The sequence below is a fragment of the Pongo abelii genome, chromosome 6 (assembly GCF_028885655.2).
Source record: "Pongo abelii isolate AG06213 chromosome 6, NHGRI_mPonAbe1-v2.0_pri, whole genome shotgun sequence".
NCBI classification, from domain to species: domain Eukaryota; kingdom Metazoa; phylum Chordata; class Mammalia; order Primates; family Hominidae; genus Pongo; species Pongo abelii.
In genome coordinates this window covers 9,767,490-9,794,955 of record NC_071991.2, presented here as the reverse complement: position 1 = coordinate 9,794,955, position 27,466 = coordinate 9,767,490, and the positions used below count along the sequence as shown (strand labels likewise).

Genomic DNA, 27,466 nt, shown 5'->3' with positions numbered 1-27,466 from the left:
CATATGGGGAGAGGGTATAATGAGGCATGTCTGGCTCCCCCTTCCCATTACGGCCTGAACTAGTTTTTCAGGTTAAGTTTGGAATGCCCTTGGCTGAGAGGAGAGGTCCATTCAGGTGACTGGGAGGCCTTTGAAATTTAATTTTGGTTTACAAAGTAAACAGATAGTTTTGTAGGTCGCAGCTCCAGTCTTTTAACTTTGAAATACTTTTTTTTCTTTGCCCCCAATGTGTATTTATGCAACCAAGAATGACAAAAACAAAGAACAAAAAACAAACCAGCACAAGCACTGCCACCTAGAGATGATAATTTATTGTTTTACCATGACTCAGAAGAGAAACAACATAAAGAGAATATTACAAATCCCCACAATTTCCTTCCCCAACCTCACTACTCTTAACATTTATCAGACGCCACTGGCTTCCTAAAATGGACCACTGACTATGTATGTGTACACATTATGCTGCCTTTTCTCTTATGATTAGAACTTTAGCCCTCATTCGAGGTTTCCAATGGTTACTTTTAGTGGAGTTCCCCAGCTTTTAAAAAACCACTTTTCCTCTAAGATTCCATTATTTATTGAAAGAAGTCTTTCTAGAAATGTTAAGGAGGATTTTAAATGAACACATTCAATTAAAAAAAAAATCACGTATTGAACATCTACCAAGCACCTGGACTCTTCGGAACCTAGTAAAATGAAAAAATCCAGTTTTAACAATAGTAACTTCATTCTGTGGGTATACAGAGACAAGCACGTTTCTTCTTTTGGTCTAATTTATTCTAAACGAAGAAGCTGGGAACTGACAAAACAGGACAGGTTGTTTTTAATCCAGTCTACAAATAAACAAGACAATGCCTGAGTTAGCTCTCTATATAGATTTAGGCTTATGCTGACCTCGTTGTAAAATCTGTATTTAACTAAAAGTTAATAAAAATACGTATGTTCATTTTAAAATAATTACTGATTTTGCTTGGCTATCCCACCCCTTACCCCCAAACTCATATATTTTTAGGACAAGATTTTCCTGCATAACCACAACCTGTCTCCTCCCACCCCACCCCCAACATAGATGTTTTCAAATAAGAACCCCTGCGATCAGCAGAAGCATCTTTAATCTACCATGCTTTGTCCTTGCTAGGGCAGGCTAAAAGCTTTAAAAAGCAACTGGATGCTCTTCTCTGGTTGAGGTGAGGGGAAGGCGCTCGGGTACCAACCCCAGCACACCCCAACAGCCTTTCCTCGGCCCCTCCTCAGGCCTCCTAATTCCTCTTTCTCAGCCTGGAGTGCGGGGCCGTTACCGTCCTCTTCCCCCTTCTCCTTCCATACCGCACTTAACCTTGCTGGGAGACTTAATGATGGAGATTTAGGGCAACTGTGGCTGCTTGGACCCTTCCCCAGACCAAAGGAACTTAAAACCCAAACCTGACACTGGAATGAAATCCAAGTTTTTAAATATCACCTTTCAATCACTCACAGATCTCACTCTATCTTAAAATACTCAGCCTCACTCCTTAATGAGTGCTTGCTGAAGGGAGAAAATTCCATTTTAAAAACGTATTCACTTCACTGATTACTGTGCAATTTGAATTAAGTCATGATTCTTTAGTAAATGGAGGTGAGAATCTCAGATTCAAATCGTCGGAGACCATGATTTAGAAGTCTACCAAACACCCAGTTTCCTTCCACTGTTTTAGGGTAACAGGAAAATATGAGATTGGGGTGGTGTCCATTATTAAATGGAACCACACATCATGAAATTCAATTATCATGTTAAGACATTCTGTATTGTGGGATGTCAAAAGTATTTCCCAAACTTTTGTTTGACCTGCAGAGTTGGAGATGGCTTACCTCCCTATAACTTCGTTTCACAAAGCTTTGAAAAGTAAAACAGATAATTTCATTTTCAGATAATAAAAAATCTGAATAGCAAAATAATTGCTTTTAAATGTACAGTAGTGTCCATTCTAAAAAAAAAACAACCTAAATCTGTTAGAAAAACTTTTCAAATAATGCCTTTTATTAAATTCTCCAGTAGTAGTTGAAATAAAAATCTACCCTAATTTCTAAGAAATAATCTATTTCTATCACTGACTTTTCTTTTTCTCTGATTCTATATTTCATTTAACAATCTGCAGACTTTCACCCCATTTCCCAGATAGGAAAACCCTAGCCCCCTCGTATCTCTGAGAAGTTGCTCAGAGTAGGACACAGAGAAATACGGCCCCCACCCCGGGAAGTATTGCTGTCACTGTTTGAGTGTATTTCAGTACTGTTACTCCAATTCATACACACAGTCTTCCATGAGGATGGTAGGATGAACCTGGTTAGCTGGCTTTGGATAAGTAGATCAGCATGACTACCTGGAATAAAAGTGACTGACTCTAGGATAAAAATTAAAAAAAGATTCTTTCACAGCAACGAGTCTTCGCAAAACCTCTCTCCTAATAATCACAAACCAGGGGAAGAAAAGTGGAAGCAGGGAACACAGGAACATAGCCAAAGGGAATATTGCAAAATGCTTCCCAAGCTTCATCAGACTTCCTGCAATGCCACGACTGAATGCATCTGCACACAATTCCGGGAAATGCCCACCTTGCTGTTCTCCTATCCCCAATTTTCTTTCTTTCTTTTTTTTTTTTTTTGAGACAGAGTCTCACTCTGTCACCCAGGCTGGAGTGCAGTGGTGCAATCTCGGCTCACTGCAACCTCTGCCTCCCAGATTCAGGTGATTCTCCTGCCTCAGCCTCCCGAGTAGCTGGGACTACAGGCACCCACCACCACGCTCGGCTAATTTTTGTATTCTTAGTAGAGACAGGCTTTCACCACGTTGGCCAGGCTGGTCTCAAACTCCCCGACCTCAAGTGATCCGCCTGCCTCTGCCTCCCAAAGTGCTGAGATTACAGGAGTGAGCCACCGTGCCTGGCCAGTCCTATCCCCAACTTTTTTTTTTTTTGACATGGAGTCTCGCTCTGTCGCCCAGGCTGGAGTGCAGTGGCGCCATCTTGGCTCACTGCAACCTCCGCCTCCCATGTTCAAGTGATTCTCCTGCCTCAGCCTCCTGAGTAGCTGGGACTACAGGCGCCTGCTACCACGCCCAGCTAATTTTTTTGTATTTTTAGTAGAGATGGGGTTTCGCCATGTTAGCCAGGATGGTCTCGATCTCCTGACCTTGTGATCCACCCGCCTCGGTCTCCCAAAGTGCTGGGATTACAGGCCTGAGCCACCGTGCCTGGCCTTATCCCCAATTTTCTAAGCATAAGGATTTAAGAGTTAGTGGGAAAGCATGACTACAGTTTAAGAGAACCTGGTCAGCTGAAGCAGTCCCACTTGGCCATTCCAGTACACTTCCTACTCTCGCTTCGTGGAGAAGACCCTCTACTGACAAGAGAATCCATCCCCTTTGCACACAGTGGTCACCTGACAGCTCAGAGGTCAACTTCTTGGTTTTGAGGAAAAATTCAAAAGGCTGCACATGTTTAAAGTTGTTCCATTTCAGTGCCCCATTAGCCTGTCTTTCCTCAGAAATTTACCAATCTCTTGATGTGATAAGCACCAAACTATGAAGCTTTTCCCTTCTTCTCCCCGCTGCTCCGTTCTGTGAACCGACTTTTTGTCTACAACCACACTGATTTTCTTCAGTTTGCTCCGAAACTTCACTTTGAGTGATGTGTTCTGTCAAATAGGCTAAAATAAAATACAGAATCTGCTTACAGGTAACACACGGAACAATAACAAGGGACTGAAGGTACAAAACACACACGGACATTATGGTCATATAAAATATATAGAAGTACCTAACATTAACAATTTTTGTAAGAAGTTGCACATTTTGCTATTTTTTAAAGCATTTCCCCAGTTTTTTTTTCATCTGTAGATCATCTGCAGTTAAGATTGAGCTCCCCCCTCCTTTTTTTTTTTGATACGGAGTCTCGCTCTATCACCCAGGCTGGAGCGCAGTGGCATGATCTTGGCTCACTGCAACCTCTGCCTCCCGGGTTCAAGCGATTCTCCTGCCTCAGCCTCCCAAGTAGCTGGGACTACAGGCACGCGCCACTGCGCCCAGCTAATTTTTTTTTGTATTTTTAGTAGAGACAGGGTTTCACCGTGTTGGCCAGGCTGGTCTCAAACTACTGACCTTGTGATCCACCCGCCTCAGCCTCCCAAAGTGCTGGGATTACAGGCGTGAGCCACCGCGCCCAGCCAAGATTGAGCTCCCTCTTGCAATGTTTCTCAAATTCATCACGATTGGAACATACCGAAGGAATTCATTCTGTCTGAAGCAATGAGTGCTATACATGAAAGTTTTCCTCACATATAATATTCATCAAGTTTATTTACAGTATAAGCTTTCTGATGCTAAGGGCTGAGATGTGATTAAAGGCTTTGCCATATTCATCACATTCAGGAGGCTCCTTTCTGGAATAAATTCTCTGATGTCTATGTGAACTGTCCCACATATCACACGTCAATCTCTCCACACATATTTAGCAGTTTCACTTTTATGCCTTTAATATTAAGTGCTTTACATATCAAGATGTCTCATAGATTGATAATCTCAGGTTTTAGCCTTGCCTGCCAGGCTGGAGTAGAAACAAATACCCCACAACCTGAGGATTTTACTTCTCTTCCTGGCGAGGGGAGGGTATATATTGAAAAACTCTTCAAAAATTTCCATTAGGACAACTAGCATGCTAATGGTTAACTGTAGAATGTTTCAACTGTTAACAGACTTCAGCGGGCCAAGAACTTTTGAATGACTATCTTGAATGCCAATTAGATGTTGCAAGCGTTTTTGACCATGACCCAATTACACTTTGCACTGAGCATCTGATAAACGAATGCACTGCTAGTGGTTTTAATAAACAGTTGTAGCCTGTTTTCCTCAGAAAACACATCTTCAAATAGCTGCTTCAAGGAGAGCATGTGGCTGAAGATCCGAAGCAACCCTAGTGGCAACTTTCCAACCAAGTCAGGAAGATGTCCCCATGGAACAGAATTAAATGTGAGGGCACAGGTCACATTTAACCTTCATTTAAAAACAAAACTCAAAAGTGATGGCTGAATTATATCAGCATGTAGTTGTGGCTGAAAGAAAAAAAAAAAACAAAGGCCAATGTAAACATGACCAAAGTCCTTCCCCTCTTAAAAAATAAGTGCTTGGGTCATTGCCTGGAGTTCCACACCTCACTTTTCAGTTTCTTTTTTTTTTTCTTTTTTTTTTAGATGGAGTTTTGCTAGTCACCCAGGCTGGAGTGCAGTGGCGCAATCTTGGCTCACTGCAACCTCTGCCTCCTGGGTTCAAGTGATTCTCCTGCCTCAGCCTCCCAAGTAGCTGGGATTACAGGTGCCCACCATCATGCCCGGCTAATTTTTATATTTTTAGTAGAGACGGGATTTTACCACGTTGGCCAGGCTGGTCTCAAAACTCCTGACCTCAGGTGATCCGTTCACCTCGGCCTCCCAAAGTGCTGGGATTACAGGCGTGAGCCACCGCACCTAGCCTCAGTTGCTTTCTAGAGGGCAAAAGTCCTTGCTCAAAAGCACAGGAGTTTTCTACAAAACCACTGCTGTGGCTTATTCTTTGAAGAAAATCCTTAAAACATTTTCTGCCTCCACTTTAGTTACTTATATATACTCTTCTGGAGTAACGGGTTCTTCTTCCGTTGCATGGGTAGAAATATCCTAGTGACTGGTTGACTTGCAACACGTTTTCCCAAGTAATGCTGATGAAACTGCTTAGAAGCTATAGGGAAGTTGCGGTTGGTTTAAGTCGTAAAGCCAAGGAGAGGCCAAAGAATGACCACTGTGCAGAGGTTTAGCTCCCACTTTGTTGGTTCCACATAAAACCATTTGGTCTCATGGACTTTAGCTGCTGATCAGTGAATGATTGATGAGTAATAGTTTTAGTGTAAGTTTCTCAAGGGAAAGTCTCAAACTATATATGGGGTTCTCTTGTTATGGGGAGGTCACACTGATAGTCTTGAGGTTTGTTCTCAGTCTATGTTTCTGTTTCCGCAGGGCTGTCCTAGCCTTGGGTAGGACCCTTGTCCTACTTGAGTGGCGATGACTACTTACACAGCTCACAATCTCCTGTGTGTGAAACAGTCTCCTGCCATCAGCTTCTAGGTAGCCAGTTGCACCCCGCGCACAGACGATGGGACCAGTGAAAGTTTCATAACCTCACCTCAGTCTTTAGTGATAAGAAACAGAAAAGTCACCGCGCACTGTGACAATGGCACAGCCAGCCACATCTCAGTACACTGCTGAGTTTCTCAGAGCAACAAAATACATTTAGTAATTGCCAGTGAACAACTAATGCTTCTGCAGTTACTGGAAAAGCGTGGGAAAAAACACTCCCTACCACATTCCTTTTTCTGAAAAGCAACAAAAATCACATCTTCTGAACTCCAGTATCTAAGTTACAAATGATTCAGAAAATCCCCAAATCATCATACTGTTCAGCAGCTAACTGAAAAGAATTCTAAGAGCTTTGCCACAGAAAGATGTCAAAAAAAAAAGGCCTTCATCAGTGTTCATATATTTCTTCAAGATGACGATGATAAAAGTCATTTCTGACATTCCATGGTATTTACTCACTGTTTAGAAAGTCTATGCAGGCGGCTGACTAGTGCCTTTTGTTTATATTTCGAACAAAAATAGCATCAGACCCTAGAGGTTTAGCATGCCTTGTGGCTATGAAGGGTCCTCTTTAGAAGCTGGGCCAGGCTACCATATTTCAGGGACTCATGATTCACAGGCCTTTATCACACACGTAGAAGTCCCGTAGAAGTCAGTCTGAATGAGTGCCTCTTAGGTGTTCAGTACTCACTATGTCCAGCACTGTGCTGGCAGGGATAGAAATATATCCCTTGACAACCGAATCTTTTTTGGGGGTTGGGGGGGTGATTAAAAACTTCATACATGAAACAATGAAGGATTAAAAGACAGTATACAATCAAGTGCTAACTTGTGGAGAAATGCATTTAGGAGTGCGATAGTGCTTTAGGGATTTCAAGAAGGGAGAGATGTATTTGGAGTTGTTGTTGCCATTTCAGTAGAACTGATCTCAGGGATGAGGATAGAACCATCTACATTTGTTGCAGTCCTTTGGAACTGTAGACTGGTGCACATACCCTCTCTTTCGGGAAGAGATAGAAATCTTTGGTTTGATACTGATTAGCACAGTCCTAGATTTCTACAGCTTTGGTAGGCTACCAGTGATCATATATATAACTTATCGTATATATAACTACCTTGAGCAGCATGTCCCAATGTCGTTTTTGTTTTCACTGTCCCTTTTTGAGAAATAAGCAGGATGTTGGCCAAAGTAGGGCTTGTTTGCAGCAAGTAGCATCCTAACCTCCGTATCACGTTCGTGGAGCCAATCTTGATCTTTCAACTATTATGCTGTGGTTGCCGAGAGTCCAAGAGTGCCTTAAAGGTATCCTCATTACTGAAAAGCTTGACATTTCAGTATGCGTGTGCTTTTATCTTGTGTGGAAATCTCACGTGGATTATCCATAAGATAAGCTTTTCCCTGCAGGGGCTATGTGGAAGGATTATATGCCCAACTACTACATAAAGGCAGAACACTGCTGATGTGACTAGAAGGATCCTTAAGTGTGATTTTTGTTTTTTAATCCGTTGAGGCTGTATTTCTTTTTCCCTCCAGGGGCACACATCTCTGAAATAATTTTAGAAACAAAAGGGGGAAATGGCTTGATGGCAAATTCTTCCTTTACACACAACTTTTCAGGAACGCGCCAAATGCATCAAGGGAGGCTGGGCTGTACTCAGAGGCTCTCTCTCTGGCATGGATTCTGTGATGCAGAGTGAGGGTGGAGCTGCGGGTGAAGGCCTTGCCACACTTAGTGCACTTGTAGGGCTTTTCTCGAGTGTGAATTCTCCGATGCAAAATCAGGTATGAGTTTCGGTTGAAAGCTTTTCCACATTCACTACATTCATAGGGTTTCTCCCCCGTGTGAATTCTCTGATGCTTGGTGAGGTCTGAACTCTGGCTGAAGGCCTTCCCGCACTCATTACATTCATAAGGTTTCTCTCCAGAGTGGATGCGCTGATGGAGGATGAGATTGGAACTGTGGCTGAAGGCCTTGCCACACTCGTTACATTCATGAGGTTTCTCTCCTGTGTGGATCCTCTGATGCAGGACAAGGTTGGAGTTAAGACTGAAGGCTTTCCCACACTCACTACATTCATAGGGCTTTTCTCCAGTGTGGATTATTTTATGGCGGATAAGGCTTGAACTTCTCGTGAAGCATTTACCACATTCATCACATCTGTGAGACTTTGTTCCCGTGGGCACTTCTTCAGGGGTGGTGAAGTTGGAGCTCAGACTGAAGCTTCTTCCCAATCCTTTCCCCTTCTCCCTTGGACCTCTCTCTCCTGTGATGGTTTTTTTGTCCTTTCCTGTAGCTGGCCCTGAATCTCTCTTCTCTTTCCCGGTTTTCTCCTCAGGGTTTTTCTGCTGTCTTTCTCCTGTTTTGCCCTCCTGGTCACGTTTCTCTCCGAACTCTTTCTGGAATCTTCCTGCTGTCTCCCCGTGTGATGCCGAATCTTCCGCAGTTTCAGCCTTTGAGGTTGACTCCTCGTTCTCATTCCTGTTTTCACCACCTGACACAATAAATAGAAATTTCAAATCGCACCTTTTTCTTTTGAATATACAGGTGGATCAAGCGACAGTTTCCCGGGAAGCTTCTACACGGCTGCAAAATGACTTTGCAATATTTTTATTTTTATTTCCTTTGAGACAGAGTCTTGCTCTGTCGCCCAGGCTGGAGTGCAGTGACATGATCTCAGTTCACTGCAACCTCTGCCTCCCAGGTTCAAGTGATTCTCCTGCCTCAGCCTCCCAAGTGGCTGGGACTACAGGTGCATGCTACCACGCCCGGGTAACTTTTTTTTTTTTGAGACGGAGTCTTGCTCTGTCACTCAGGCTGGACTGCAGTGGCGCGATCTTGGCTCACTGCAAGCTCCGCCTCCCAGGTCGACGCCATTCTCCTGCCTCAGCCTCCTGAGTAGCTGGGACTACAGGCGCCCGCCACCACGTCCGGCTAATTTTTTGTATTTTTAGTAGAGATGGGGTTGCACTGTGTTAGCCAGGATGGTCTCGATCTCCTGACCTCGTGATCCGCCTGCCTCGGCCTCCCAAAGTGCTGGGATTACAGGCGTGAGCCACCACGCCCGGCCTACGCCCGGGTAACTTTTGTATTTTTTTAGTAGACACGGGGTTTCACCATGTTGGCCAGGCTGCTCTCAAACTCCTGACCTCAGGTGATCCACCCATCCTGGCCTCCCAAAGTGATGGGATTACAGGCGTGAGCCACTGCACCTGGCCCGACTTCACAATATTAATTGGAGATAAAATAGGAGAAAAACAAGGGGAAAAACTGGGACAACAGGAAGATCTGTTGTCCTAGTTTTGGAACAACAAAAATTTGGAAAATGAGAACGCAGGCAAAGAGTGGAGTAAGGGGAAATGACAACAGAGGGAGCATGGGGAGAGGACGGGAAGAAACAGACACAAGGGGAATGAGCAGAGGGAAGAGAACAAATCACAGCAGAAGGGAAGGGATGAGAAGCAGGAGCCTTCAGAGGTCACAGGTCTACTACTGGATCACCTGATAATTAATTGGAAGGTTTATATATACATTTAAAACATCACGTTCCATTTCTAACAAGTATTCATAAGTTCAAAAAAAGAACAGGTCTTTCATAGAAAATGATTAGTGGTATTAGCAGAAAGAAAGGAATAGTAAATATTTCTCCAATTCTGTGAGTTTTCTATCAACAAGCTGATGATTAATAGGCAAACAAGAAACTTTGTTTTGTTTTGTTTTTGTTTTTGAGACAGGGTCTTGTTCTGTCACCCAGGCTGGAGTACAGTGGCATGAGCACAGTTCACTGCAGCCTCGATCTCCTGGGCTCAAGTGATCCTCCTGCCTCAGCCTCCCAAGTAGCTGGGACTACAGGTCTGCACCACCCCACCTGGCTAATTTTTAAAAATTTTTGTAGAGACAGTGGTCTTGCTATATTGCCCATGCTGGTCCTGAACTCCTGGCTTCAAGCGATCCTCCTGCCACAGCCTCCTCGAGTGTTGGGATTACAGGTGTGAGCCATTGTGCCTGGTCAAGGAACTTGTTTTGAACCTGGCAGGCTACAGGAATCTTCAGACACAGGAAATAGTTTCTCTCCACCAAGGAGAGGAGCACAGAGCTGACAGTGCTCAAGTAACAGAGGAGTAGGTGGAAAAAAGTGGTTACGACATTAGTAAAAATAATTAAACCCTTCACTGACTGACACAGAGTAACTCAGAACAAAAAAGAAACAGAAAACAATGCTGGAGACCAGGTGCAGTGGCTCACTCCTGTTAAATCCCAGAACTCCAGGAAGTGGAGACAGGTGGATCGCTTTAGCCCAAGGGTTTGAGACCAGCCTAGGCAACATGGCGAAACCTCTTCTCTACAAGACATGCAAAAATTAGCTGGGCATGGTGATGCATGCCTGTAGTCCCAGCTACTTGGGAGGCTGAGGTGGGAGGATTGCTTGAGCTTGAGAGGTCGAGGCTGCAGTGAGCTGTGATCGCAGCACTGCATGCCAGCCTGGGAAACAGCAAGACCCTGTCTCAAAAAAAAAAAAAAATCATCTAGTACAAAGAGCAAGTACCAAGAGAAATTATAAGCCCCATTTATGCCCGATCAAAACCAGAACTTGATGTTTCATTAGTAACATCCTTCACGTTCACGCTTTATTCACACTCCCTTTGCCCTCTCCAGGTAGAAGCTTGCTGCGGACCTCCCTGTTACTGTACTCACGTGAGGGCTTCTTTGCAGCACTGTCCTGAGGGGTTAAGATCCAGCAGAGACAAATGGAAATGTCTGCCAACAGTGTCACCTTGTCTTATCTGGCTGATGCCTCTTGAACTTCCTCGTTCTTACTATACATCCAGGACCCAGAGCTCTTCACAGAAAATCACCATTAAGTTTGGAAGCTGGGAATCCTCATCACAAGGACAGTCCAGGTGCAAGTTCGTGGAATTACACAAAGCAGTGTATTGGAATCACACTAATCATACACGATGGAAGAAGACAGAGAGCCAACAGAAGGATGCTTGGTAGTTTCGGGAATGTGGTACCGGGACAATGGGTTGGCATTAGACGGATGATCAGTTCGCCTGGTCATCTCTGCTAGGAAAGAGATATTCCCCCGACAGAGGCACCTAAATTGTAATCCATGGGAACGGAGCAGAACTGCCTCCCAGGCAACTGAGTGGCTGAAGAGGTGAGGACTTGGAACTCAATTATTTCTGATTTTAAAGAGCAAAAACTACTTAGTAATAAAAAACCCATCTGGAATCAGGGTCACAGTACCATGCTTTTGGAGTTAAATGAACACAAACATTCTCACTCTCCATCTGGTCTAAAAAAGGGGATAGGTAGTCTCTAACTCCTCATCAACACTCAACTGAACACATCAGAGATCCCACAGCTAACACACAGAGAGACAAAACCATCTTATCAGACAGGAAGCCTGCATCCGTCTTACCCTGGGGAAATGCGCTCCCATAATTCTCCTGCTTGTTGTCCCTACTGAGATTCCTCCGAGCCAGATTCTGACATCCCCATTCCTCCAGAATGAGGGACACAGCCATGTCCTCGATCTTCACCATTGCCTAAAATAACATGAGACAAAGAGTCATTTCCCCCCAAACTCAGGGACAATTCCATTGCTCAAACCTGGAGTCAGCAACAGAGGTGGCTGCAAAGCTACAGGATGCTGGGAAGAAAAGGGTGGCCAGAACCTGGGGGTGGAGGGGAGTTCATGGTAGAAAAATGCTAAAAGGAGGGGACAGGGTTGGGGTTTCTTTGAGAGTAGTGGCATCCAGAGTGGCCTGTGGAGATAATGAAGAGAGCTCAGGAACAGAGGCAGATGCTGGGGACTCAGGAGAGCAGAGGGGCCACAGCTCACCTGGGAATCCGCTGTGAATAGTGCAGATGCCATCGCCTGGTCTCTGGGACTACCCTCATGAGGGGGTGCAGGAATGTGGGCAGCAGGAAGAGCTGGGGGAGGAGAAAGGGGCTGTGAGTAAATCAGCTCTGCTCTGAGCCTTGCTCAAAGAAGGGCTTGGGGCACGTTCCTTCCTGCACCAGCATGTTCACTGTTCAGTGTTTAGGTTCCAAATAGAGAATTCCAGACAACACAAACAAGAGAACACAGGGCCTCAGTTTTCCCAAGACCTCTACTCTTGAGCAGGAGTCATAAAAAGGGTCCTAATCACCTGGTCCAACCCTTTTATTTTAAAGAAGGGGAAACTTGAGTCCCTGAGACTGCAAATGACTTCCCTAATGTCACATTCCCAGTGGCAGAGCCAGGATGGGAACCCAGGTTCCTATTCTCAGCTATAAAAGTAGGTACCTTCAGCCCACAGCTCAAGTCTGGCTCCTAATTTCCTCCAGTCCAAGGAACAATACCAGGATATGAGAATCCCATTTATGCTTACACTTGTGGAAAACACAACACAGCTTTAAAATCTTTAGTAGCAGGTGAGGCGGGAGGATCGCTTGAGCTCAAGGGGTCGAGGCTGCAGTGAGCTATGATCACGCACTCCAGCCTGGATGACAGAGTGAGACCCCGTCTCAATGAAATCCAGAAAAACAAAAAAACACTTTAGTAGCAATATCCAGAAAGGCAGGGAAGTAAGGAGGTCTCCTTAGCTCTGGGTAAGTTTTTTTTTTTTTTTTTTTGAGACAGTTTTGCTCGTTGCCCAGCCTGGAGTGCAATGGTGCGATCTTGGCTCATCGCAACTTTCGGTTCCCGGGTTCAAGTGATTCTCCTGCCTCAGCCTCCAGAGTAGCTGGGATTACAGGTATGCGCCACCACGCCCAGCTAATTTTGTATTTTTAGTAGAGGCGGGGTTTCTCCATGTTGGTCAGGCTGGTCTCGAACTCCTGATCTCAGGTGATCTGGCCGCCTCGGCCTCCCAAAGTTCTGGGATTACAAGTGTTAGCCACTGCGTCAGGCCACCTCTGGCTAAGTTTTTGCCACTTTTTGTCCCTCTACTTTTCTCTCTCACTTGGCCACAATAAATACTATTTTTTTTTTTTTGATAAGATGTATGCATGGTTCAAATGTTGAGACAAAAGTTGGGGCTGACACATAATAAAAGACATGCATAACATTATCACATGATCACAATAACTGTGATGCATAACAATTAGGAAAATTTTAAATCGTGCAATTTAACCCCCTCCCCACCTCTTGCCAAGTACTATTAGATTTGGAAATGTTACTGGTAGACAGATGATGTTAGTGAGATATAAGGATATTTGAGAAATGAATTTGAAACTGAATGACCAAACCTCGTACCTATTTCAAACTTTTATACAACAATAAGATAGACTCTCTGTCACCCAGGTTGGAATGCAGTGCTCAAACATGTCCCACTGCAGCCTTGACCTCCCGGGCTCAAGTGATCCTCTCACCTTGGCCTCCCCAAATGCTGGGATTACAGGTGTGAGCCACTGCACCCAAGTACTTTTTTTTTTTTTTTGGAGATGGAGTCTCGCTGTATCACCCAGGCTGGTGTGCAGTGGTGCGATCTCGGCTCACTGCAACCTCTGCCTCCTGGGTTTAAGTGATTCTCCTGACTCAGCCTCCCAAATAGCTGGGATTACAGGCACCTGCCACCACGCTCAGCTAATTTTTGTATTTTTAGTAGAGACGGGGTTTCACCATGTTGGCCAGGATGGTCTCGATCTCTTGACCTTATGATCTGCCCACCTCAGCCTCCCAAAGTGCTGGGATTACAGGCGTGAGTCACTGCGCCCAGCCCCAAGTACTTAATTTTTTAAACTTCTGAGAGTAAGGAAACACTCTGGAAAACAAATAAGACAGAGGAAATTGAGAATAAATGTACATGTCTCAATTTATTTAAGAACTATTTACTAAAGAGCAACTGTGTGTGCCAGGATCTTTGAAACTGTTACTCTGGCAACCTAAACTCTATAATCTAGTGCTTAAGACCATGAATATCCTCTCCAATTTCCTAAGGTTGCCCCCTGTGACTTCTGCTTGTAGAGTGTGGAGAAACCTTACAAGAACATCAACAGTGGTACACCAGTTGTTTTTTTTTTTTTTTTTTTTTCAGATAGGGTCTCGCTCTGTCGCCCAGGCCGGAGTGCAGTGGTGCAATCTTGGCTCACTGCAAGCTCTGCCTCCCGGGTTCACGCCATTCTCCTGCCTCAGCCTCCCGAGCAGCTGGGACTACAGGCGCCCGCCACCATGCCCGGCTAATTTTTTGTATTTTTAGGAGAGACGGGGTTTCACCGTTAGCCAGGATGGTCTCAATCTCCTGACCTCGTGATCCTCCTGCCTCGCCTTCCCAAAGTGCTGGGATTACAGGCGTGAGCCACCGTGCCTGGCCACGGTGCACCAGTTTACGCAGCTTTCTCTAGCACGTACCTGCTGGCTGTCCTCCAGGATGCATGGAAGACAGGATGCATCCTTAAGCTCCATGGTCTAATATTCCTTAAACGTCATCACCAATAAACACACTGGTTAAGGAATGTGCCTCGATCAATTCTTTTTTTTTTTTTTTTGAGACGAGTCTTGCTCTGTTGCCCAGGCTGGAGGGCAGTGGAGCCATCTTGGCTCGCTGCAACCTCTGCCTCCCGGGTTCAAGTGTTCTTGTGCCTCAGCCTCCTGAGTTGCTGTGATTACAGGTGTACACCACCACAACCAGCTAATTTTTGTATTTTTAGTAGAGACGGAGTTTCGCCATGTTGGCCAGGCTGGTCTTGAACTCCTGACCTCAAGCGATTCGCCCACCTTCGCCTCCCCAAGTGCCGGGATTAGAGGCGTGGGCCACTGTGCCCAGCCTTTCTTTTCTTTTTTGAGATGGAGTTTTGCTCTGTTGCCCAGGTTGGAATGTGTATGAATTTTTAACAAAAAAGCTTAAAAAGTATAAAATAAAATTTTTTTTAACTAGAAAAACCTTTATAGAATAGGGGGATTAAAAAATGTTTTTGTACAGCTGTCAACATGTTTGTGTTTTGAGTTATGTGTTATTACAACAGTCAAAAAGTTAAAAAAAATAAAAAAGTTCATAAAGTAAAAAAGTTACAGTAAGCTAATTTATTATTTATTTATTTATTTATTTTTTTCTGAGACAGAGTCTTACTCTGTCACCCAGGCTGGAGTCAAGTGGTGCAATCTCGGCTCACTGCAACCTCTGCCTACAGGTTCAAGCGATTCTTGTGCCTCGGCCTCCTGAGTAACTGGAATTACAGGCATGTACCACCACGCCTGGCTAATTTTTTGTATTTTGTAGTGATGGTGTTTCACTACGTTGGCCAGACCAGTCTGAGACTCCTGGCCTCAAGTGATCCGCCCACCTTGGCCTCCCAAAGTGCTGGGATTAAGCCATGAGCCACCATGCCTGGTCGATTTATTATTGAAGAAACAAAAATTTTAAAGATAAATTTAGTGTAGCCTAAGTGTACAGTGTTTCTAGAGTCTACGGTAGAGTAGTGTCCCAGGCTTTCACATTCACTCACTACTCACTCACTGACTCATCCAGAGCAACTTCCGGTCCTGCAAGCTCCAGTCATGGTGGTTAAGTGTTCCATACAGGGGTACTTTTTTTTTTTTTTTTTTGAGACGAGTTTCACTCTTGTTGCTCAGGCTGGAGCGCGATGGTGTGACGATGGTGCAATTTCGGCTCACCGCAACCTCTGCTGCCTGAGTTCAAGCTATTCTCCTGCCTCAGCCTCCTGAGTAGCTGAGATTATAGGCACCCGCCACCAGGCCTGGCTAATTTTGTATTTTTAGTAAAGACGGGGTTTCTCCGTTTTGGTCAGGCTGGTCTCGAACTCCCGACCTCAGGTGATCTGCCTGCCTTGGCCTCCTAAAGTGCTGGGATTATAGATGTTAGCCACTGCGCTCAGCCAATTTTTGTATTTTCAGTAGAGACCGGGTTTTAACATGTTGGCCAGGCTGGTCACAAACTCCTAACCTCAAGTGATCCACCCACCTTGGCCTCCCAAAGTGCTGGGATTACAGGTGTGAGCCACCGTGCCTTCACTAAAAATCTTTTATACTGTTTTTACTTTTTCGATGTTTAGATACACAAATACCACTGCGTTACAATTCCTTACAGTGTTTAGTACAGTAACATACTGTACAGCTTTGTAGTGTAGGTGTGCAGAAGGCTAGACCATCTAGGTTTGTATAAATATACTTTATGATGTTCGCACAACAAAATCACTTAACATTGCACTTACCATAACACATCCCTGCCATTAAGTGATAAATGTACTTTTAGCATTCCTTGTCTTTACATTCTATGCACATACTTTGATTTTAAAACTGGATAAAGATATTACATATTTCCGTCAAAAGAGAAAAAACAAGTAACATGACTTTTTATTTATATGACTGTGAACTGATCTTTTTTCGTGTTCCTCAACTCCCCTCAAAAGTTCTTCCATTCTTTTCCCATTGTTTGAAATTTCTGAAAATAACCTAGAAAAGACTGATGCTATAGTTTTTTTTTTTTTTTAAACAGAATCTCACTCTGTCACCCAGGCTGGAGTGCAGTGATTATTTTTATATATTTTAAATAAAATGGATCTTTAAAAAAGATTTATGATCCTTTTGAAGGTAATTTATGACATACTAAACTGTTTTAAAACCTAGGTTGAAAATGATGACATCTGTTCCCAATACTTTCCTATTAAAAATGTGCTGGACATCTGGAATGCTGATAATTCAATAAATAATGCCTACCAGGTTCATTATGGATAGTTCATTTGCCTTCGTAGTAACATTTAACTCCTGAGATTGGTCTGTAAGTTGTATTTTCCCCAATATTTGGTAATAATGACAACAGTGTAGAATAACTAAAAACAAAAAACAAGCATGCAGCTTTCTTTCATTTTTTTTTAAAATTTTTAATTAATTCTTTTTTTTTTTTTTAAAGACAGAGTCTCGCTCTGTCACCCAGGCTAGAGCGCAGTGGTACGATCTTGGCTCACTGCAACCTCCACCTCCTGGGTTCAAGTGATTCTCCTGCCTCAGCCTCCCGAGTAGCTGGGATTACAGGCATGTGCCACCATGCCTGGCTAATTTTCATATTTTTAGTAGAGACAGGGTTTCACTATGTTGGCCAGGCTGGTCTCAAACTCCTGACCTCAAGTGATCTGCCCGCCTCAGCCTCCCAAAGTGCTGGGATTACAGGTGTGAGCTACCGTGCCCAGCCTAATTCTTTTCTGTAAGTAGCTTTTGAGACAGGGTCCTTGCTCTGTTGCCCAGGTTGGAGTAGTGGCATGATTACAGCTCACTGCAGCCTCAACCTCCTGGGCTCAAGCAATCCTCCCACCTCAGCCTCCTGAGTAGCTGGAATCACAGGTGTGCGCCACCATACCTGTCTAATTTTTCTATTTTTTGTAGAGATGGGGTCTTGCTATGTTGCCCAGGCCTAACATGCTTCTTCATCACAGGTACTCAGCAGCACAAAGATTCTCGTCCTGAATCATTTCCCTTCCCCTAAATGAAACCTTGCTTCTTACCTCGTGACTGTAAGAGGCGGGGTTTCCGAGATGAATGTTTGAAGTGGGACTGGGTGGCCTCGTGATGAAGGTCAAAGCTCGAGGACTCCTGAACTGGATCCAGAGGCACCATCCCCCTTGCGAGCATCTCAGGTCCATGAACTTGACCTGGGACCTGAAGACAGACAGGTTGGGCTTGTGGGTAAATCACTTTGTAAATGGGAATTAAAATATTTAAAAACAGACCATGAGTATGCCAGTGGATGCAGGGAGAAAGCCAGAACATTTTTAAGACAGAGTAACCACCTAATGACCTGAAGACTGCCAATACTTCTCCTGGATCCAGTTTCAACGTCTGTGCTCTGCTCACACATAATAGGTTTCACCTCTTTTTACCTGTTGTCCTGATAAATCAAGCTCCAAGTCTTCTAGAAGGGTCACGGCCTCCTCTCCACTATCGGGGCGGTATTCCTGCAGCCAGACCTGGAGCTCCTTGGGCAGGATGGAAAGAAACTGCTCTAGCACCAGCAGCTCCAGGATCTGCTCCTTCGTGTTTATTTCTGGCCGCAGCCACTGATGACAAAGTTCCTTCAGCCGACTGAGAGCCTCTCGGGGCCCAAAAGTGTTCTGGTAACAGAAGCGCCTGAAGCGTTGGCGGAATATCTCTGGGTCTGGAGGAGGCGTGTCCTGTAGGCTGGAATCCTGCCCCCACATATGGTCTTCCTCATCTTCCTCTTCCACCTTCACTATTACGATACCATCCTTCTCCGGTGCAGCCTGCGGGGACAGACCCGTGGCTTCCCGTGATTCAGCAGTCATCATTCAGGCTCCAGGAACTGACTTGATCCAAACAGGGTGTGTGCTCACCTTTATGTCCTGGGAGGTTTTATGATGTGTTTCTGTACTATTCCTGAAGTATAAAAAAAAAAGTCATTAGTATGTACCTTTACAAAAAGTGATCTGTGCTGCTAACACTTTATAGGAGGCAGCACATCGAGGCACTATCAGAACGCTCCTGAGGCCGGGGGCGGTGGCTCACGCCTGTAATCCCTGCACTTTGGGAGGCCAAGGCAGGCGGATCGCCTGACGTCAGGAGTTCGAGACCAGCCTGGCCAACATGGTGAAACCCCGTCTCTACTAAAAATACAAAAATTAGCAGGGCATGGTGGCGGGCGCCTGTAATCCCAGCTACTCGGAAAGCTGAGGCAGGAGAATAGCTTGAACCCAGGAGGTGGAGGTTGTAGTGAGCCGAGATTACGCCATGCACTTCCTGCCTGGGAGACAAGAAGTTAAACTCCGTCAAAAAAAGAAAAAATCCTGAAAAATAGAGGAAAAAACTGTACAGTCTCCACTGTCACTTCATATATCAAGATTTGCAAACAGAAACCTCAAACAGGCCGACTCCACCCTCAGGGTGTTTGCTTGGAGTCAGAGTGATTTACCTGCAGGTGGACAGCAGGTTATGAAACGGAGCATTGACAGTGCCCAGCCCAGAGAGCTGAATGTTAGCAGAGTGCCAGGTGCCAGGCTTAAAGCAGTACATGCACCATCTTCTTTTGTCCCTACAACAGCCCTAGCAGGTCGGCCAAACTGTTAAGGGCCGTTTTACAAACGACATAACTGAGGGTTAGGTTTGCTCAGTAGTAGGTGGCTGCCTACTGGAGTCAATATTCAACCAAATTTGAAGCCCTGGGACCTACTTTTGTACCACCCAGCTACTTTTGCTATTTTTATGAGTGCCTTGGGCAGTCTAAATTGTGGTTTCCAAAGTACAAGATGATCTGCAAAGGATACAGAAAGAAAATAATCAGAATGTATCTTAAAAGAGAGAGAAATTAAGCCATATTTAACATACAAATGGACACTAATACTCTTACTTAATCTGTGCTGACCTGTTACAGGTGTTGTTCATTTTAGACATTGTGATGCAGCCCGGTTTATCTGAGACCAGTTATGTGAAATAATGGATATCTAAATCTAGCTTTGGCTGGGCACGGTGGCTCATGCCTGTAATCCCAGAACTTTGGGAGGCCAAGGCGGGCGGATCACGAGGTCAGGAGATCGAGACCATCCTGGTCAACATGGTGAAACCTGTCTCTACTAAAAATATAAAAATTAGCTGGGCGTGGTGGCGGGTGCCTGTAGTCCCAGCTACTCGGGAGGCTGAGGAAGGAGAACCACTTGAACCCAGGAGGCGGAGGCTGCAGTGAGCCGAGATGGCGCCACTGCACTCCATCCTGGCCACAGAGCGAGACTCTGTCTCAAAAAAAGAAAAAAGAAAAAACAAATCCGGCTTTAACTAATCTTACTCTCATAAAAGAGACAAGCAGCTTTAAAGATTCTTGTGGCCAGATGTGGTGGCTCGTGCCTATAATTCCAGCCCTTTGGGAGGATGAGGCAGGAGGATGCTTGAGGCCAGGAGTTTGAGACCAGCCTGGGCAACATAGCAAGACCTTGTCTCTATGAAAAAGAAAAAAATTAACTGGGCATGGGCACTGTGTCTGCAGTCACAGATACTCAGGAGGCTAAGGTGGGAGGATTGCATGAAACCAGAAGTTTGAGGCTGCAGTCAGCTACGATCATGCCACTGCATTCCAGCCTGGGTGACAGAGCAAGGCCCTATTAAGAAAAGGAAAAAAAAAAAAAAGATTCTTGTAGAGAAACCGCAATTACAGGACACACTAATAATATAATAATATAAACAGACGTGAACAAGAAGAAAATGGCACAGATGAAGCTTCTATCTAGAGCAAGGTTTTAGCCACATTAGGAGGTAAAAACCAATGTCAATCTAAATCAAAGAAAAAGTCATCAATGAGCAAGTAGCTTCTTTAAAAAAAGTGTGAAGAAAGAGCAATTACAAGAACAGCTGTATGAAATGGTTCCATTGTTATGTAATTTAACTGCCAAAAATGATGTCAAGTATCCAGGAAAAACCCATCTAGGATCACATTTTAGAAACTTGGGGCTGGGTGAGGCAGCTCATGCCTGTAATACCAGCACCTTGGGAGGCTGAGGCAGGGGGCAGGGGCCACCTGCAGTCAGGAGTTCAAGACCAGTCTGGTCATCATCGTGAAACCCCGTCTCTACTAAAAATACAAAAAATTAGCTGGGCATGGTGGCAGGTGCCTGTAATCCCAGCTATTTGAGAGGCTGAGGTTGCAGTGAGCTGAGATCATGCCATTGCACTTCAGCCTGGGTAACAAAGTGAGACTCCATCTCGGAAAAAAAAACAAAAAAACAAAAGAAACTTGGAAATATTTTCTAACCTGTTTAAAAATCTTTCAAATGAAGAATTTCAGGTGGGTCTTAAGCCTATTTGTTAAAAATATAAAATGCCACCGCCTGATTAGTTTGTAAGAATATACTCTGCATTTCAACAACAAAAATTTAGCATGGTTGATGGGTTGGATCAATCACAAGTTACTAAGCAGAACTGACACTGTGATTCTTCCATCTGAAGCTACAAATCTTTCTGAATTTATCCTTTTCACCTCTACAGCCATCAAAACTAAGCATCAGATTGAAGTTTTAGAAACAGACCATTCAACTGCTTTATCATGATGAGTTAAACCAAGAGTTTTAAACTAGCAAAAGCATTTTTAGTTTTATGGCTCTCACTAAACATATTCTTAATTTTGGTGAAAAAAGGATTGTGTACGTATAACAGCATAAAAATTATCTTTTTTTTTTTTTTGAAACGGAGTCTTGCTCTATCGCCCAGGCTGGAGTGCAATGGCATGATCTCAGCTCACTGCAACATCCGCCTCTTGGGTTCAAGTGATTCTCCTGCCTCCGCCTCCCGAGTAGCTGGGATTACAGGCACGAACCACCATGCCTGGCTAATTTTTGTATTTTTAGTAGACACAGGGTTTTGTCATGTTGGCCAGGCTGGTCTCAAATTCCCGGCCTCAAGTGATCCACCTGCCTCGGCCTCCCAAAGTGCTGGGATTACAGGTCATACTTATTTTTTTTATCTAGTTCCATGAAGTCCAGCTTCCTTTCTTTGGTTCCCTGCCTTCATTTTCTCCCTTCTCTCCCACAATCCACCTTTCTGATTATTCTTTCTAAAACTCTACAGCCTTGCAGTCAATACTTTCCAGAGCCTGGTCCCAATTTCCCCTCAAGCTGCTTTTCCCATCAATCCCCCATAAACCTTCCCTATGCAACAAAAGCACTCTCACCAGTATTTCCTATATATGCCTTGTATTTTGACTGCCATCCTTTCCTCGCATCACGCTCCACACCTGGGACTTCCCCTCGTGGTCCTCTCTGCCTTTTCAAATCCTACTTATCCTTTAAAGCTAGCTAAAACGCCACTTGCCTCTCATCGCTGTTCAAGAACCCTCTCATAAGTATAACAGTAAGAGCCAATGTTTACTGAGTGCTTTCTAGGTACTGGGTATTTAAGCATTTTCACTTGACCACATAATCTTAGCAGGTAGCTACACTTATCATCTCACTATATAAAGAACTGAGAGGCTGAGCGCAGCGGCTCACGCCTGTCATCCCACCACTTTGTGAGGCCAAGGCAGGTAGATAACCTGAGGTCAGGAGTTCGAGACCAGCCTGGATAACATGGCGAAACCCCATCTCTACTAAAAATACAAAAATTAGCCAGGTGTGGTGGTGCATGCCTGTAGTCCCAGCTACTCGGGAGGCTGAGGAAGGAGAGTCGCTTGAACCTGGGAGGCAGAGGCTGCAGTGAGCCGAGATCGCACCACTGCACTCCAGCCTGGGCAACAGAGCAAGACTCCATCTCAAAAAAAAAAAAAAAAAAAAAAAAAAAAAAGAAGAACTGAGGTATACTGCTATTAAATAACTTACTCAAGGTCACACAGCAAGTGTATGGTAGAGGGAGAATTTGAAATAAAAGTGACTCCCCAATGTTAACTCTTGTAACCATTATACAAAATTTATCTTGTACCTAATGTGCGGTATACAGATCCTAATATGAAGGCCTATGAAGGTGACAATGAAGAATCAATTGGCTGGGCCGGGCGCGGTGGCTCACGCCTGTAATCCCAGCACTTTGGGATGCCGAGGAGGGTCGATCACCTGAGCTCAGGAGCTCGAGACCAGCTTGGCCAACATGGCAAAACCCCGTTTCTACTAAAAATACAAAAATTAGCTGGATGTATGGCACATGCCTGTAATCTCAGCTACTCGGGAGGTTGAGGCAGGAGAATCGCTTGAACCTGGGAGGTGGAGGTTGCAGTGAGCCGAGATCGCGCCACTGCACTCCAGCCTGGGTGACAGAGTGAGACTCCTTCTCGAAGGAGAAAAAAAATCACTCAGGAACTTATCTACCACCCAGTTTTTACTGGAGGGTCACTATGTGACTGAAGCCCTTCCTGGAAAAGGGAGGAGACACAGCAGAAGATTCAAGTGGGGGCTGTCTACAACATAACCAGGTGGGATCTTCAAACATGGTAACTGAGCAGAACTAGTGTGATAGCGAGCCCAGCCACCAGAAATCCCTACTTTTGTGAAAGTTTTATCCTGCCTCAGCTGTTGAGCAGAACACTTCTTGGGTCAGTGGGAAGATGCGACTCTAAGGAGGAAATGAGTCCAGGGGGAAATAGACATGGACATGGGCACATTCCCTCTGCCCACAACTGGGACAGATAATCCTCCCCACCTTCAGTATCTCTCTGCTCCTACTCTGGGGTCCAGGGAAGACCCTCACAGCAGTGGAAAGGCTGGGTTTTATTTTAAGTTTGCCAGATGATCTGAGCACACACTCTTCTCTTCTGTCTCTAAAGGCCCTAATACTCTTCACCAAACATTTGCTAGGTAATTTATCATGATGTGCCAGGCACAGTGGCTCACGCCTGTAATCTTAGCACTTAGGGAGGCTGACGTGGGTGGATCATGAGGTGAGGAGATCGAGACCATCCTGGCTAACAAGGTGAAACCCTGTCTCTACTAAAAATATAAAAAATTAGCCGCGCGTGGTGGCGGGCATCTGTAGCCCCACCTACTTGGGAGGCTGAGGCAGGAGAATGGCTTGAACCCGGGAGGCGGAGGTTGCAGTGAGCCGAGATTGTGCCACTGCACTTCAGCCTGGGTGATGGAGCCAGACTCCGTCTCAAAAAAAAAAAAAAAAAAAAATTTCTCGTGACGTTTCTTTCTCTGTAATTTTTCTTGCCTTCTTCCTCAACTAGATTATTAAGAGCAGGCCTCTTTGTACTTCTTATATCACTTAGCATGATTTCTTGCAAGCCTCAGTTTCAAAAATACACTTGACTGAATTGACAATGTTACTATTTTTTAAAAGCCCGATCATTCTACATTCAATGTTGCCCACAAATTTGTTCCATGGACTAGTTGGATGAGTTTCAGGTTAGCATTAAAGCTGCTCCACCCCTTACTAGTTGATGACCTTAGGCAAGTCAACACGTTAACCTCTCTATGCGTCAGTTTCCTCATCTGCATAATGGGAAGAAAAATGAGCATTTGCCCCATAGAGTTGCTGTGAGGATTAAATGAGGTAGTAGATATAAAGCACTTAAAATAGTGCCTGGCATTTAGTAGGCACTACAGAAATGTCTTACTTTTTTTCAATAAGCTTAAAAGATGTAACTGTACATTCCAATTTTCAGCCTGCTTAAAAGATTAAGCAATGGGACAACTCCTGTAATAGTGAAAGCTGCACAGGCGTCAATAACTGAATTCTAATCTCCTACAAATAAGTGGCACATCCCTGAGTGGGGTATTTTAACTTCTCTGGCATTTTGTATCCTTATCAGTCAAATGGGGGTACGGTGGGGGTTCCAGATAGTAGGAAACTACCTCTGGGTGAATATGGGCTGAAAAACATACTGACATACCATCCACTTTAAATAAAATTACCTCCAGCAGCTAAGGATACCTCAGTCCTCACCTAAGATAAACAGAAATGATTTTCTTAAACAAGGGCTTTAAGTTACAAGCTCAAAGACTGTTTTCCAAACAGCCCAGTATTTTTCCAGGGCATAGTCTTGAAAATGTAAATAAAGGCTGGGCACAGGGTGGCTCACGCCCATAATCCCAGCACTTTGGGAGGCTGAGGTCGGCGGATTGCCTGAGATCAGGCGTTCAAGACCAGCCTGGCCAACACGGCGAAACTCTGTCTCTACTTAAAATACAAAAATCAGCCAGGCCTTGGAGCACATGCCTGTAGTCCCAGCTATTCGGGAGGCTGAGGCAGGAGGATCGCTTGAACTCGGGAGGCAGAGGTTGCAGTGAGCCGAGATCACACCACTGCACTCCAGCCTGGGCGACAGAGCAAGACTCTGTCTCAAAAAAAAAAAAATTAATAAATTGCCCTTTGCCCTTTACACTCATTTTTTTAAAGAGCTATCAAATGTTTTAATATGAAAAAGCTACCTTAAAAGACAGCTAGCTATTCAAAGAATATTGATACTCCCACAGAATGAAAATGTTAGATTTAACATGCTATTCATCTGTATTTTAAATGCTTTTAAATCGAGAATGAGCAAAAGACTAAGTAGCTAGCTTCCTTGTTTGTATTTTAAGAGTGGTGAAAACTGCCTGAAATAATAAACAAGAATCTTGTATGTTAATTCAGAGAAGATACAAACCTGGATACACATTCTGGGGCAAATCACCATGGTTTCCTATGTAATACAGCGATTTCTCCACATTTCTTCAGCATATATACTAACAGTGCTTTGTTGATGTGGTTACAATGAATTCTCCACAATTCAATTCAACAAGTATTTATTGACCGCCTCCAATCCGCCTAGCACTGGCCCGTACAATAAATGCTTTCTTTGGTCCCAGGCCATGGAACAGCCACTCTCTATAATGAAAGTATCTTATTGTGTACCGGGGGCACTGCAGGAAAGGGCGGGGAGGGATGGAGGAGTGTCAAGCTAAACTGTACTTAATTTTTCAATTACACTGACCAAATCATTTCGAAGTCGGAAGGGCCTTTTGAGAAAATCCAGTTAGTTTTATTGATGACGAAATTAAGACTTGGTGAGTGTCTCGTCTTATCCAAGGTCACTCAGCTAATCAGTCTCCTAGTGACACAGTGCAATTTTCACAAATTCCCTTCACTTCTCACCCCACTCCATCTCAAACAGAACAACTATCCAGAATTGAAAAAGCCACCTAACGTCCCGGACAGCTCTTTTCCAAAGCCTTCAAAGCATTCCATCAAGCTGAAAGAGTGGGGTGTATATACTCTCTACTAGATCCCAATCACTTATTTACCCACTATGACTCGGCTTCAAATACTCTTTAATCACCGCTCAGTGATGAGGGTGGGAGGAAAGGCAGGTCTGGAAACGTATGCGGCACCTCAAAATGTGTCCATCTCTCATCCTTCCGCTCATTTCACCTCGAGGTCCCGAAGGACGCAGGGGGGAAAAAAGACACCTCACCGGAATCAAAGCAAATGGCGACTAAGGGAGAGCAGAAAAATCAAGACTGGGGTCGCTTCGCTCGCGACCCCGTTTGCAGAAACGTCAAAGGGCGATGACGACACTGCGGGAGAGGGGCCCGCAGACGGCTTCTCCCCGGGTCTCCGGGCACCCTCGGCCACTGAAACTCTCGCCCCCTCCCCACCCGGTCCTGGGGGTGGGACGGGGACGTCTCCCAGGGACAACCACGCTTCCTACGGCCCGGCCGGCCAGGAGGAAGGGGCACGGACTCTCTTCGCACAACACCGGGGCCGCCTGGAGGGGGTCCCAGGGCCGCAGCTGCGGAGCCCACCCTCGCGCACACACCCTTGCGGCCCCGCCCTCCCACCCCAGAGGCCGGCCCCAAGTCTCACCGTGAGCCCCGGGAGCGGCCTGGGGGCGCTGGGCGAGAAAGGGGAGCTGACTCTGGGGCTCAGGCCGGCCGAAGGGCACCGCACACGGACTTAGGCCCTCCCGACGCCTCGACACAGACACAATGAGTCACAAAGGCCGGAAGAGTGTCAGCACCTCGTCTTCCGGGACCGCGCCGCGCTTCCGGGTCCTCTCTAGGAGCGCGGGAGGACTTTGCATCTCGGTTTCCGAATCGCTGGACCAGGCGCCTGCCCTTGAGTTTTCAAGCCTCCAGCTTGGAGGATCCGGTCCTTGTTCGCCCCTAGTTAATGTGGGGACTAACGGGAGCGGGTGGTGGGGGGTTTCAGGCTTTCCCCTACTCAAACTCAGACTCTCCAGCTCAGACACCAGTCCATGTGAAAGTTCGATTTCACCTATCTTTTTCATCTCAGGCAGTCCTTGTAGTAATTATAGTTATTATCAAGCAATAATAGTACTTGGTAATTGTATGTCTGTGGCAAAGGAACTGAAACAAGGATGTAGACAGAGGAAGATCAAAGTGAAGCCAAGGGTGGCTGGTTTCCCAAAGCTGCCACGGTAGCTTCTCTCAGGGCCCTGGAGCTATATGGAGTGGTATTTTCAAATACTTGGCCTGTGGACAAGGGATGTCTTTCCACAAGCAAGCATAGTTAGAAGGTTCTGTGCTTTGCTCATGTGGCATATGCTATTATAGCCGTTTAAAAGGAGTTTTCAGAGTAACAACAGACACTTTTACCTTCAAAGTGCTTTCACAACCTACCACAGTTACAGCCTTCATCTTTGCCTTGCAGGGTAAGGCACGCATAAGAGGGGGCCACCTTGTGCAAGGATGGGGGGGGGGACTACAGACTTTAATGGTTGTGACTTTCCACTATGTTCCGAGACAAGTTCATGGGAGATACTGAACTCAGTAGCTTGGTTGCATGACTCTTACTGCTTGGAGAGATTTACTTTTTTTTCTTAGATGGAGTCTCTGTCACTCAGGCTGCAGTGCAGTGGCACCATCTTGGCTCATTGCAACCTCCACCTCCCAGGTTCAAGCGATTCTCCTGCCTTAGCCTCCTGAGTACCTGGGACTACAGGCGCACACCACCATGCCTG

The 27,466-nt window shown here is 45.1% G+C and overlaps 1 protein-coding gene across 2 annotated transcripts; it reads right to left on the bottom strand.

The window, feature by feature from the left end:
* Positions 1-289: 289 nt before the first annotated feature.
* ZKSCAN1 (zinc finger with KRAB and SCAN domains 1) lies at positions 290-26,514 on the bottom strand. Of its 2 annotated transcripts, XM_009242588.3 has the most exons (6): positions 26,350-26,514; positions 17,961-18,474; positions 17,586-17,739; positions 11,986-12,077; positions 11,563-11,689; positions 290-8,631 (listed from the first exon to the last, which is right to left on the bottom strand). In XM_009242588.3, the coding sequence occupies exons 2-6, from the start codon at positions 18,384-18,386 to the stop codon at positions 7,739-7,741; spliced, it is 1,692 nt and encodes a 563-aa protein (XP_009240863.3). In that variant the 5' UTR covers positions 18,387-18,474; positions 26,350-26,514; the 3' UTR covers positions 290-7,738.
* Positions 26,515-27,466: the final 952 nt, after the last annotated feature.